At 38.9% G+C, this 14,235-nt stretch overlaps 1 protein-coding gene across 2 annotated transcripts; it reads right to left on the reverse strand.

The window, feature by feature from the left end:
* Positions 1-1,354: 1,354 nt before the first annotated feature.
* On the reverse strand, positions 1,355-14,181 carry LOC122654625. Of its 2 annotated transcripts, XM_043848798.1 has the most exons (8): positions 13,903-14,181; positions 11,402-12,754; positions 5,917-7,698; positions 4,053-5,177; positions 2,792-2,896; positions 2,550-2,639; positions 2,171-2,281; positions 1,355-2,080 (listed from the first exon to the last, which is right to left on the reverse strand). In XM_043848798.1, the coding sequence occupies exons 1-8, from the start codon at positions 13,960-13,962 to the stop codon at positions 1,538-1,540; spliced, it is 5,169 nt and encodes a 1,722-aa protein (XP_043704733.1). In that variant the 5' UTR covers positions 13,963-14,181; the 3' UTR covers positions 1,355-1,537. The 2 variants fall into 2 exon arrangements, with proteins under 2 accessions (XP_043704733.1, XP_043704734.1); XM_043848799.1 differs by lacking the exons at positions 1,355-2,080; positions 2,171-2,281 and having other exon boundaries at positions 2,561-2,700.
* Positions 14,182-14,235: the final 54 nt, after the last annotated feature.

Raw genomic sequence — 14,235 nt, forward strand, 5'->3', positions numbered from 1 at the left:
AGTCTAGGGAAGGTCATAATGGACACAACCTTACCCCTGCTTCCGCAAAAAATCGCTCTCTTTCATTTACAAATGAGGTTCTCTTTCTTTCATAACGACCAATGAATAGATTCATTCGCACCAAAACAAGAAAAAAAAAAAAAATCCAAGCCCAAATCCCCCCGCCCCCTCAAAAAAACAAAAAAAAGGCCCAAAAGATAAAATAAGTTGCCCTCATCAAAGAAATTTACCAATGCCATCTCTAGCTTTACAAGGTACAGTAGACGGCAGGGATCTGAAACAGTACAAAATAAAGTTTATACTCCAATAGTATCATGTCCCAGTCACAGAAACTTGGGATGCGCTACCCACGTCCATCGGCTATGTTGTTTCATGACTCAGGTAGATTAAGGGCTGAAATTTTAGTTCCTCTTGAAAGGGATACAATTTCCTTCACTCATCCCACTTAAAATCAAGCTTAAATTGGCAAAATACTCAAAAAAGAGAAAAGGGAAGAGGAGGGGGGGGAAGGGAGGGGGCGCTTAAAAAGTAATCATCGATTCAACAGCATAAAGATGCACTTTTGTAAGTTGAAGATAATAAAAAAAAAGTCCGAAATAGAACTTACAAATATATGATGAGAAATCATGAGCAAGCATACCCAGTTCCCCAGTTTCCAGTAAGTGTTATCACTTCATCCAACTCATAAGGAACAAGTATAGGACATACACCCTGTACATACAAAATTTGAATCGATCCCATCAATACTGGCTTTTTACGGTTACCCTCTATCCAAAAAGGTGGGACTTTAGACACCTGACATTATATCCCCAAACCAGGAAGTAATAAATAGCTCCACTTGCAGCTAATCTGTTGTAACTTCACTGAACACCTGTAATTCACCTCCTGTACCTTTAATAACTCACCCTAATAAAGTCACCAGCAAAGAATCCAGAAGTAAGACTAACAAGCAAGGTCTGGGATCCATCAAGAAAGTCCAGCCAGTGTCCCAATGATCCTAGAAACAAGGTTGTCAGAAAAGAGGCTTACAAACAGTGCTCTACAGTCTAGTTCAAAAGTGCAGTCATCCAATTGATTATAGAAATATGGTTCTGATGTCTGCTTGGAGAATATAGGATTGGAATGGTTCAAAAATTTCACGAGTTTTCATCTGTCACCGACTTCGTAAGAAATCATCTAGCTCTGATGATATCTCTTATGTACATGAATGGCAGCAGAAATCAAAACGAGTCCATTTCAGCTTCTTAGCAGTACTCTCAGAAGAAAGCATATTGGGGGATTCGTTCCTTCATCTGTCACCACCTTAAAAAAAAATCACCTAGCGGTGACGATATCTCTTATTTACATGAATGGTAGCAGAATTCAAAACTGATCCATTTTAGATCTTAGCAGGATTCCCATGCAGAATGCGAACTCAGGATCTGTTACCACATCTGCTATAGGTAACAACAATCATATCAAAAGAAATTTTCTCCAGAAACCAAGAGTTTTATGACGATATGATATTAAACCACGGAACCTTGTTTTATTAGCTTGATCATTCATCTTGCACATTTGGTATCCCTTCTGAGAAGAATTCCTCTGCCCGATCAATAAAGCTACTAGGGAATCGATGGTGCAACAACAAAGTGAAGGAAGGTTCAGATGCCTGACGATTGTGCTTGAGAGGCCACTCTTCAAATTTTTTCATTGGTTTAGCATCCCTCTGATTTTTCACCTTACCTATTCTAGTAAAATTGCCCACAATGTTGCCCTTCCCTGAAGAAACACGAGTGCTTCTTGGGTTGCTACGGCTTGACCTTACAGGGCCGTCAGCTTGAAGCTTTTTAGGTTCTGAGCCAGACAGATTTCTCTCACATGAATCATCCATCAAGGAAGAGTCCGGGGGTGAAGAATCAGATTGCGTTGTAGGCGATGCACTTTTGCATGATCTGAGCAAAGATAACAACATATCTGTACTGAGTTCCTGCTGAACTACACCCTTGTTCTGTTCACACCCATAGCAGGCAGCCACTAGTGTACCAGCCAAGATGGGCATCAACTCAGGGTCACTGAAGAATCCAAATGGAAGATCACAGACCTGTTTCATCCCAGGAGAACAGGTTAGTCATGCTCAATTGAATCTCTTTGAGTATCTAACAGGATGGAATCATATAAATGTTAAACTGACCTTGTGAAGGATTGTTGGGCTCTTACCCCATCGAAGGACTGCTTGATTTCCAGGATGGAACAGAGCAAAGTAAGCCAGAAGAAGTAGGGATTCAAGAAGAAGTAAACCCACCTAATTAAAGTCATAATATGCACACAGGTATTTCTAAGTAATGCTAACAAATGCTATTAAGATTCAGAAGGACCGAAAGTTTTATTCCATCCATCAAGCACAAAGAAGAAAGAGTTTAGACAAATAGCCATAGTACATGAAAATGCACCAGCCTAATGCATGGACATAAATTTTTATGTGAAGATTTTTGTCCATTGAATATTAAATAGAAAACTCAGACTTAAGCAAATCACTGTAGTATGGAAACGCAGAAAGGTACAAATAATACCTGATCTGTAGCTAGTTTCCACTTGCTTGTGCAATGAGTAAGTAGGAAACTCATTAAGTGGAAGAACTCCATTTTCAGGTCTGGTCTAGCCTGTACACAATTCATGTGGGAGTCGATGACACAGTTGAGAGATGTTAAAAGACTTATGTTGCTGATGATAAAAAACATCAAAGAGAATAAAGCGAATACCAAGAACTATTCCACCTCTCCGAGATGACAAAATCAAAGAAAGAACGACTTACTAGCATTCTCTGCATAAGAGTAATATCCAAAAGTGTCAGATTGTTCAGCACCTTTAATACTCCAGTTGCTACTTCTTCGAAATTTGATGGAAGAACATATGAGGCCTGAAATAAAACATGGCTCATTCAACTTGACCAAAAGATAATAAATCCCAAACAAACAAACAAACAAACACAGTGGCAGTTCTGGAGTTTAAGCAATGAAACTGTACATCCACAATTAGCACGAATGCTTTAAAGCACTCAAGGGAAGCCAACAAAATTGAAGCAAGACTCCAAGGAATCAACAATGACATTCCCCTTTATAATGCTTGGTTTCAAGATATGGAGCCAACATGAACCCAGATGATAATGTCTTGATTGCTCAGGTAGAATATCCTCCCCCAAATAGGCCTTTAAAAAACTTGAATAGCTCTGCATGTATGTTCTAAAGTGCAGATGAACCCAAGATTCCGTAGGACACATGTCACACATCCATCAAAGTGGAGCTTAATAAAGCCCTCAGGAAGGGGAGACAATGTCCTGAAAGTTGTCCATGCTCATGAGGGCTAATAATCTGAGATCCCAACATAATAACATAACCCGCATGGATCTCAAATAATAATTTAGAGTAATCACCAAGTAAGCAGCCTGAACCACATTATCCATGATCTTCTGAACTAGGAAAGTCTATCTTGGAACATCCTGTTTTTGTACTCCCCCAAATGCACCATAACTATACAACAACCAAAATGAACTGCCATCTTGGAGCATGCCCTAGTTACATATTCCGACTCTTTAAAAGAGAAAGGATATATTCATATAGCTCAGGTCAAAACAGTTCATGCTAGGAAAGTGGACTAGATGCTTTGGTAAAAGAACAAAAACAAATGATCAGGAGATTAGCAGAATCTCTATTCTTCAAATTGCTAGAACAATCTTTCAGTTTTATTGGTTTCCTTCATTATAATCCATTCTTGATTCTACCATCTTCATTCTTAGCATCAACAAAATTATTTTCAGAGGTTATTCCTCAAAGAAAGAAGAAATCCATACCATTAATGAATTATAAGAATTGACAAATAGCAGTGGTTTGAGGGGCTCAAGGAATGTTTATTTATACAGTTAGCATAGCCTACAAACTCGGTTTGAGGTGCTCAAGGAACATTTATTTCAACAGTTAGCATAGCCTACAAACTCCTGATTTGCAATGCATTGAACCAATGAGAAACGAGAACTCAGTAACATAGAGCAATGCAAATACAACTGACAGCAAAATTACCTGCTCAGAGGACAGCCTATTGTTAGCCTGCAATAGGACAGCTGTTAATAGCGACAGAAGGCTCACTAACCCTGTCTCAGTAATGGCAGAAAGAAGAAACGCCGCAGGTGGCTTTAAGGACGGAATATTCTCATTCTTTTGTTCATCACCAAAATCCTTTGAGCTCTTTTCAACCTTCAGAGGCAAGGACTTGTTATTCCCCTCGCATAGACTTTTCTGGGACTCAAATGAAAAATCTGTCACATGCATTTTTACCGCTGAATTAACATCATTCAATTCAATTGTAGTATCAGTCAACTCCTTATCAGGATCCCTGGCACTAGATACTGACTCGTCAACCTTATTAATTTTACAGGATTCATCTAATGGCCTGCCCTCCATCATATCCGATAAAGATATGTCTTTGCTGACACTTGGTGCAATTAGCAAGGATCTATTATCTTCATCAGTGGTATTTACAGAGGAAATACTAAGATCAGTTGGTTCTGCAAATTTAGCTCCCTGAGTTTCATTCACTGACACAAATTTAGATGGAAAAGATTCCCAATTGATAGAAGAAATGGTCCTGGGTCTGGATGTTAAAACTGCCAAAAGATTTAAACTAAGTAGAATAGATGAAGGAAAAGGAGACCCTTCCATCTGAGGCCTATCATACAGAGCGAAGAGATCTCGAAGATGGTGAATAACTTGATAAGAAATCACAAGCTCCAGTAAACCATCCTGCATTTGAAGTTGTCGCTCATCAGAGGAGATATGACCAATAATCATAGCAACAGTCCATAAATAGCCTTCTAACACTTCAGAGATGGACTCAAAATTCTCCATTGACATTTTGCTCGTCGACAGGTTGGTGCTTCCAGGAACATTCAACGAAGCTGCAATCTTGATATAGTTCTCAAGAGCTGCAGAAAGCATCGGGATAATTGGAGGCAACAGATTTTGTGCAAGAAAATAACTCCTGTTTGCAGGAATGGAGAGTACCACCCTCAGAAGTCTTAAAAAGTATACAGTCACCTGGCATGTTTCAGGCCTCGATGTGTGAGATGCAGGCAGTGCAGAAGCAATAAAGTCAAGCAATCCAGCTTGGCGAGATGCATGAAGTTCAGTTTCCTTTCCCTCCAAAAACTATTTCAAAAAGAAATAGTTAAAATACAAAAAAAATACATCCAAAGCTTAAGAAACAAAAAAAGAACAAGACATGTTATCCACTAAGTCATGATCTTTCTTTAACATACTAACCACATCACAGAGATTATGACCAACTGGGGAACCTTATTTAATATTACTAAATATGTTTACATAAATAATCCATTTTATACAGATCTTCACTAATTTATCTGTTCAAATATTACTCTATCTGTTCGAGCTGTCAATGAACAGAAACACATCACCATAAATATAAGAATGCCAACTGTCAACAGGTATGTGGAACCAAACCAATCAGCTTCGGATGATAACCCACAAGCTACACACATGTTAAATAGATAGCTTAACACATGGAAACTGCAAGGTGACCATCTGAGCTGACACTGTTCTCCAGAAATATTGTAAGGGACAGCCAATGTCTACTCTCTAATGTCACCATCAGAAACTAACATAGAATGGTCTAGTTTATTTCCATCCTAAAGATTCACTAACAGAGAGTGGAATTGAAACAATCTAAATGCTAGAGGAAGAAACAATCCAAAAATTTTCCTAAATGTATTTATATTAAGATAAACACACACAGCCCCTCTAATTGGATGCAAATATCTGTAAATTCAGATTGAGAGAAACCAGTTGTGATCAAGAACAATATGAAACACTATCATCGTCCATGCGCAGATTAACATTTTACATTCAGAAAGTCCAGGATCCAAAATACCTTGATTATGTCTCCAACTATTAATCCTATACTTCCAGCCCCTTCCTTTCTGGCCTGCCTAAGTCTTTGAAGTTCCTGAAGCCATCTCCCAATTTTAGCCCGTGCAGTTCCCAATACAGATCTATATCCAATACCTGCACTTTCAGCACCAACTGGAGGCTCAGGGAGTTCATATTTAAGAGCCATCAGTCTTTGTCGAATTTTTTTAATCCTTCGCTTCAAAGAATGCTGCAGTGCAGCATTGCCAGTCCCCGGAGCAGGACCTCCTACACCTGAAATGCTATTCACTTGGTAATCTTCATCATTGTTGGTTGATGCGAATCTACCCTGGACCTCCTTGTTTGCAGAGCGGCGTAGTGAAGGCAATGACTGGTCTCTGAAATCCATTGAAGCTCTCTCCCGTATTTGCTCTAGATAGAACTTTCTACGGTGTTCACTTTCACTAAGTCTTTCTGCTAATTTTTGGGCTAAGAGTTCAGCTTCCTCTTGTTGGGCTTTGGCTCTGGATTCCTTTCTTCGTTGTTGTTCTATGGCTTTTGCTTCACGTGCTGCACTTGAGGCCTTGCGTTCCTCTTCTCTTCTTATTTGAGCTTCTTCCTTCTTCCGCTGTGTCTCAGCAAGTCGCTGCAGCTTTTCAGCTTCAAGGAGTTTCCTACGTTCTACCACTGCTTCTTCCCTCGCCATATCCTCTTTCTGTTTACTCTTCATCACCAGAAGCTTTTCAGCTCTCCTAAGTTCTGAACCTTGAAGTTTCTGTCGGAGCATAAGCTTTTTATTCTCTTCATTTAGTGAAGTAATGAAGCGGACCTCATTGACTTTACTGCTTTCATCACCAGCTCTTCGCACAACTTCAGCCAGATAAGCCTCGTGCCGTGATTCACTACGCTGGTGGCGAGCATACATTCCCTCCCGCAACTTCATGCTGCGGACTGCCTGCCATTCGTTAACACGGTTTAATTTCTCTGATGTACGCTGCAGTCTTTGCACTCTCTCGTTCTCCAACTCACTTCTAATCCTCATTGCCCGTGTATGCTTTTCTTCCGCTTCCTTTTTCAAATCCAAAGCATTCTTCTTTTTCTTTTCCGGAGACATTAGTTTATCACGCAAAACCCGTGCACGTTCCACACTTTTCCTGCTCATGCCTGGTGAATGTGAAACACGGGAATAGCTACGCAGTGGAGATGCAAGGATATCCTCCCAATTCCTTCTCTCCTTCCAAGCATCCATGGATTTCCAACATGCCATGTTTCTCTTGTCCTTTGCCTTCTCTTTGTCAGGTGGAATTTGTCTTTTGATGGAATCCACAGATTTCGAATTTTTCTCAACCTTACTTTCCATCGACAATTTATCCTTTTTGAGAACTGACTTCTCCACTCCAGAAGCAGCAGGGCCATCCTTCAAAGATACCCGAGATGCTTCATCAGGAGTGGATCTCTGCAGAGGCATGCGTCCATTTTGCTCTGAATATGCTTTGCTTGACTGGCCGCCTTCCACAAAATTCCTCTTTTCTCCATTCAAGATGCCCTGACCAAGATCCAAAATTGCATTCTGCTTCCTTAATTTTATTACTGATTCTTTGCCATATACTAATACATTATTTCTCTGAGATGACTTCCTCGAATCAACAGCCGAAACATGATCAGAATTTGGATACCCAGTTCCCAAGCCTCTTGCATCAAGATCTGGGCAAATGCTAGCTCTTTCCTGTTGAATTTTCTTGAAAGCATCAAGAGATGAAGACAGTATTTCAGCTCTGTGAGGTGATGATGTCATTCTTCGAACCTGCACTTGGGATTTTGTAGCAAACATTGTCATCAGATTCCAATAGAATTGAGTACATTAATTAATTTATTAGAAATTCAAAGACAGCAAGTAAGTGAGTAACCCCCATGCCCATTATCCATCTGCACCAGAGACCATCCAAGATTTACCGCCAGTAAGAATAAATTTCAAAAAAACATGCAGCACATGTAAAACAGGACAATGTAAACATGAAGGAATACTTCCAAGTTCCAACAGTCTTCAAATCGGCTTCTTCAGACACAGACACCTAGCTAGGCTAAGTTTCAGACAGTGGAACTTGCATTAAAGTTGCCTCAGTGATGCACGGTTGCCCGTAATCGTGATGTCCATCATCCATAACTCTCAAAGCATGGAGAACATATTTGAGTCATTATTTATTTTTACTCTTGCAAGAACATTCCAGTACAATCTAACCCATTTAATGATTAGTTTATTAGAAGTGCACCAATAAACCTCAGCCCACAACCATCTGCACCTGGGAACCTTCAACACATGCATGACTGACAGCTGAAAAAGAAACTGAGAATGAAATAAAATAAGATAAAATAAACATGAATGGATGCTTATTACAGTACTGAAGTCAGTGTATTCCAAGCACCTAATTAAACTAAATTTTAGGTTATTGAAACTCATGGTGGAAGTGTGGTGATAATCCCGCTACAAATACAATAAACATCTGAATATCTGATTACTGGAAGGAGAGTTAGAGAAGTCCAGGTGGTTGTTTGAAATACTCTACAACTACTGTTTTGACCCAGATAGTACAAATGCTTCCTTATGGTACAAAGGTATGTCCATCTCAAGTCATTTGAGTTTCCATCTAGTCAATAGTGATCAGTAGGACCCAGGGTCATTGGTCAATGCTTGGGAGGCAGCCGTGAATAAAAGTGTGGAGATCTTTGTTTGGATAGGAGCTGTAAGTTCTAACACTTGACCTCCAAGGTTGGTTCTCACTCATCAGAGTTCAATGGAACTGAGATTTTGGGACAACCATTATATACCCTAGCCCTATGAAACCCAAGTGATAGCCCAGCAAAACAGCACTCGATCCATAAATAAAGCTACTTGAAATTGCAGATAACAGTACGCTTAGAACTAACCTATTTATAGACCATGAATCTCATGGTAGTGGGACTGATTGGGGCAAGGAAAGTGGGGCTTGAATCGCCTAGGGAAGGGTGATTCACTCCCAAAATATTAGGCGAATTAAATTGTATACAAAGGAAAACAATCACTTGCATATGGGGCTGCACTATCACCTAGAACAGGGTAGGTTAACAGTAATGGAAAGCAGAAGAGAGAAGCATAGAAGAAGGTCACACAAACAGCTATCTTTTGTACAACTCGGGTAACAATTTAAAAAACAAAAAACCCAGATTTCATTCAGTCAAATCTGAAACTTTCATTGATTACAACTTTGTATTTAAAGAGGGAAATAAAGACTCCTAACTAGACTCTAAAACTGAAACAAAACTCTAAATCAAATTCTAAAACTAAAATGGAAAGGAACTCAAGCCTAAGTAAATCTGAAAAAGATTATAAGATAAAGATAAACCCAAACAAAAATATAAATAAATAAATAAACTATAATATCCTATTGGGCCAAAACTAAATTTGGACTAGGTTCATCTCCATCTGGGCTCCCCAACGGGTTTGGGCCAGTCCAAGGAATTGCTCCTGTATCAAAGTGCCTTGGTATAGGCGACTCAAGCCCTCCAATTTCGGTTCCCAAGTCATCCATTATTGGGAGATTTGAGTTGGGTTTCAGGTCTGAACCTGTATGTACCACTAGCTATACTTTCAGTGATTTAAATATATTTCAGTTGTTGATTGATGGAGCCGCTATGGCCTGCATTCATTTGGTAGGAAATTGAAGTAAAATCCTTCGCTTGAAATCTCATTTCGGTTGGTGTTCTCTAGAGGGAGTTCTCTCATCCAAAGAGCTCCTGGTTTTCTGCCTCCTGGTTACGTCTTCAGGTAGAAGATGAACCATTCCCGACCCTTTTTCGATATCTTTAAAGTTTAATCCCTTTAGACTTCTTACTGATATTACCCCTACCTTTACCTCTAACTTACTTATATCCTTCAATTAGTTGATGCAGATTCATCATCGAAATGGGCTTATTTCTTTAGAAATAAGTCTAGGGTTGGGATACATATATGTTGGGCCTTTGATCCCAAAGGTTTTCTATGTAATAGACCACTTTAATGGGCCTAAAATATGGATACATAGGTTGCATACGGGATTAGCCCTATACTTAGTTTATTTTCATGTTTTTAATTGAACCGGTCCAAAGCTGGTTTGAACCAGTGGTTCATTTTAAGTGATTTTATAGGTTTTCTTTTAAGTATTTAAGTTGGGCTGGATTAAGACTCTATTTTGAGTCTATTTCAATTTCTTAGTTAGTTTAAGTTAGCTAATAGGTTAAAGATTGGGTTAGGCCTTTCTTTTTTAGTGTAGGAGTCTAATTTTGAGTCTTTTATATAAGGTTGTAAGGGGGCCAAGTATTGAAGACGGATTTGATTAATAAAAACTCAGCTTTATGCTTGCTGCCTTTGTTGTTGCCTTTGCTCCATCGTGAGTGTGCCTTGTGAGTAATATCAAAGTTGCCTTGTGAGTAATATCAAAGTGAAGGGATTGGTGGATCTCCAATCGACTCCTTGCATCTTGTAGAACGGGAGGGCTGCTACTTATCTCCTTGCATCTTGTAGATCGGGAGACCCCATTGTTTATCTTCAAAGCTGCTGCCATTGAAGATCAGTGTTCAAGTAAGTACTTTACAGTTTCAGCAATCACCCTTCTTCTCCTAATCCTCTAAACCCAACCCCATCCATTCCCATTGCCAATACTCAATCATTACTACTTTCCTCATCCACCATTAATACCATAGATCCCCATTAGAACCCTCAAACCTGCAACTATTCTTCTTCTCTTCTAAAAGGTCACATGCAAGGTGATTTTCGTGAGAATTCTGCCCAGCCAAATCTAACCGTTAGAATCTACTAAAACTTTGATCGAATTGCCATTCTCTTCTTATTTTGCCAATTGTATGTGGGTGGGCTCATAGCAAACTCAAATAGGGCTTTCCAACTCCGGGGTCTCTTGGCTTTTGGCCTGTCCACTGTTAGGGTGATGCAGATTCATCACCAAAATAAGCTTGTTCTATTAAGAATGTCTAGGGTTGGGTTATATACATGTTAGGTCTTTGATCCCATGGGTTTTTTTACGTAATAGACCACTTTTATGGGCCTAAAATATGGGTAATTAGGTTGCATACGGTATTAGTTGTTTTAGTTCCATACTTAGTTTAATTTTGGTGTTTTTGTTCATAAATTGAACCGGTTCAACCAATTATTCAATTTAAGTGATTGAACCATTGCCATTAGACAATTGCCTCCTTCCTAGATTGTAGGTCTCTTTTTCAATAAGTATCTTCTTTTTTCTCTTTTCCTTTTGACAAGTAACAATTTATATCCTCCTTTTGATGCATGTGCACATGCAACTAACAATTTAACAATGTTTATGATAATAGCCCCCAAAATTACTGTATTTAGTTGCAAAAACTCAGAAAAGAATCAACATGACAACATCTAGAAGTTTTCATTTTTGTAGTTAATAAGGAAAAAATATTAACATTCTAGTTTGCAGATATAAAGGCAAGAGTCTTGTAAGTATGCTGACCTCCCAGGAGAGAGCATGTGGCCTGCGGTGGTCCATCTTCATGTTCACTTGCATCGAACACATTGACGAAGATCTTTTTACACTCTCAAATCCTTCCACTCTGGAATTTAGTTCATTAAAATCAGATGCAGCCTCTTCAAGAACAAGAATGGCCTCTTTCATCTGCTCCAAATCACATTCCAATTCACAAAGAAGATAAAGTTCATCTATGGCTCTGTTAAGATTCTCAAAGAGAAAGCACCAAAGCCGTTGCCTAAATCTTTCTTTGCTTTCACCTGATTCACCCTCTTCTAAAGTGGTCATTATCTCAATCTTCGGTAAATCCCCATTTAGTGTACCACATTGTGACGCTCTACATTCTTCTGCAGCAGCTGTTATTAAAACATCACTGGGAGCTTCAGGACTAATAGTTTGGATTGGAAGTGAAAGTGAAACTTGAACACCCAGATCAGTACTTGAAATTTCATTTAAAGGTGGTAATTCAGAAATGTCTAAAGCACCATCATAAGATTTGTCTTTCAGAACTTCAACAGACCTAGGGGTTGGAAACTCTTCAACACCACAGTTTTGACTAGCTGGATTGTTCAACCGCACAACATTAGCAGAGTCATTACTAACGAGTCCGAAGGTATCATGGTTAATCTCCTCCGAATTTTCAACTAAATCTGGCATACCCATACCTTTAGAGGATATCTCTACCGCCTCTTTATGATTCTCCTCAGCTGATTCATCCCTTGAAACCAATGAATTCAACTGATCAGGAACATGATTTGAACATAGAAGTGTTACCACCCGTTTCTCCTCCTGAGAATCAGTACATGAAGGGACACATGGCAATGAATCATTGGAATTCACAGCCTTTCTAGAACCCACTATGGTATCATCCCCAATATCACCAAATTTTATTTTAGTTTGATCAGCATTGTGGCAATGCAGTACCAAAGCATCATCTTCTAAATCGCCCCACTTGATTTTGGGCACTATATCCACCTTTTCCTCCTGAGTAACTTTTTTAACACATTCGGTTCCACTCTCCAAACCTGCACCACTAATGGGTCTAAGTCTAACGGGAGACGAGTTGGGATGCTCCAAATCTTGATTAACCCTATGTTTAGCAACACATTTGCCAGCTTTCTCTGCTTCTTCGGCCACCAAAAAAGAATTCCCATGACCAACCTGCAAATGTGATGCCAAATCAGCCCCAGCTTTGGAAGGTTGAGATTTCCTGTTGGCCTGTGAATTTCCGTTCTTTTCATTTGGGAAGGACCGACTGCGCAGAGAATTAGAAGGGCTTTTGCTTGAAATTCCCCCCACCAAATTTTGTATAGAGAGCTTGGAACCAGTTCTATGCTTCTGGACAAAAAAGTACAGAAAACAGAATAAATTAATAATGGTGCTGATACTTTGCATATAATATCTTTACTAAATGGGACAACTCTGAAATGTTTTCAAAAAAATAAATACATGGTTTCTTGAAGATCATAATAAAATAACAAGGAAAAAGAGAAATGGAAATACTCAAAAACAAATAAACTATACTTTCAAAATCACAAAATTGCAGAAAGACCAATAATTGATTGCCGACCATAAGACTAACCACAGACACATACAAATATGTTAAAGTAATGAAATCTAAAAAAACTAAAGCAAAAAACTAGGACCCAGCAGAAGCAGGTGGGCAAGGGACAACTTACACTGGATGGATGTGTAAATAGAATAACTTGGCATGTAGCAGTGAAAAGCTATAGTAATTCCAACCAGACTCCCATTATAATCTAGAAGCATGAATGAGTTAGGAGGTACGTTTCCAAAATCTGGCATCTATGGGTTGATGTTTGCAGTGAAGGTTGTTTCAAGATAGCCATGATTTGTTTTGACATCACTAACTTCAGGATAAGAAACAGATGTTGCATTCAATCAAACGAATGGAATCGATCAGGCCACCTCATGGCTTTTTTTACATAATTGTATGGGACATTAGGTTGAGATATTACAACCAATCAAGCTATTGTATTGAATTTTCTAGGATTAGATTAATAAGAAAAAACATTAGATAAAGACTGTCAGGGATGAGAGGTCCAACAGTTCATATTTAGACATTCTGGGGCAGATTGATCACCATGTTGGCTTCAAATTATGAGGGGTCTGAACTAATGAAATGGATTGAGTATACCAAAGCCCAAACATCTTACATTATAAAAAAAAAAAACACAGGTGAAGAATCACTTTTCCCGAACAATCATATCATTAGTCATACGGAGACAGGTAGATGCAGATTAGTTAAACGAAACGACTAGAAGGGGATATCCCTGCCTGCCCGCTACAGGTATCACTGTGAACTTCAAAATTCCACCCTGGTTTTAAGTTGGCTTCAGTCTTTTTGTTTTACTTTTGTTCCATCACCATCGCTCCAAACCTCCGTCTAATCTAAATGTAAGAACAATGCCCGATGATAACAACTATAAAATCATTAGAGAGAGAAAAGAAGAAAAGGGCAAAACCTTTCTCACTTCGAACCATCCCGATCCTTGATCATCCCCAGTTTCACTATTGTTCTCCATCACAAAGCAAACATGAATCAAGCATTCCTCTCAAATGATAAGAACGTGAAAAGAAGTGAAATCTTCAAAATGCCAGACGCATCAAAGGCAACCTCTAACCACCAAGAATTAATCTTCTTAAGCCAAGAATTCCAGCCAAAGCTACTGAATTTTCCAGCGAATGATAGCTAAGGAAAACAAAATCAGACCTTGTTTCTCAAAAAATTTTAAAGAGAAGGACCAATATGTCAAATTTATAAAAATATATTCAAGTCCTTTATAGGTCTACCAAAA

Source organism: Telopea speciosissima, chromosome 3, assembly GCF_018873765.1.
Source record: "Telopea speciosissima isolate NSW1024214 ecotype Mountain lineage chromosome 3, Tspe_v1, whole genome shotgun sequence".
NCBI lineage: Eukaryota > Viridiplantae > Streptophyta > Magnoliopsida > Proteales > Proteaceae > Telopea > Telopea speciosissima.

What these genes read in the sequence shown, in the direction of transcription:
- LOC122654625 (XM_043848798.1), bottom strand. Translation starts at nt 13,962, where the DNA reads ATGGAGAACAATAGTGAAACTGGGGATGATCAAGGATCGGGATGGTTC. An exon ending in GATGGTTCGAAGTGAGAAAG is followed by an intron (nt 12,755 to 13,902) that starts GTTTTGCCCTTT and finishes TTTTTTGTCCAG; the next exon opens with AAGCATAGAACTGGTTCCAA. An exon ending in GGAAACTAGCTACAGATCAG is followed by an intron (nt 2,282 to 2,549) that starts GTATTATTTGTA and finishes GACTTTAATTAG; the next exon opens with GTGGGTTTACTTCTTCTTGA.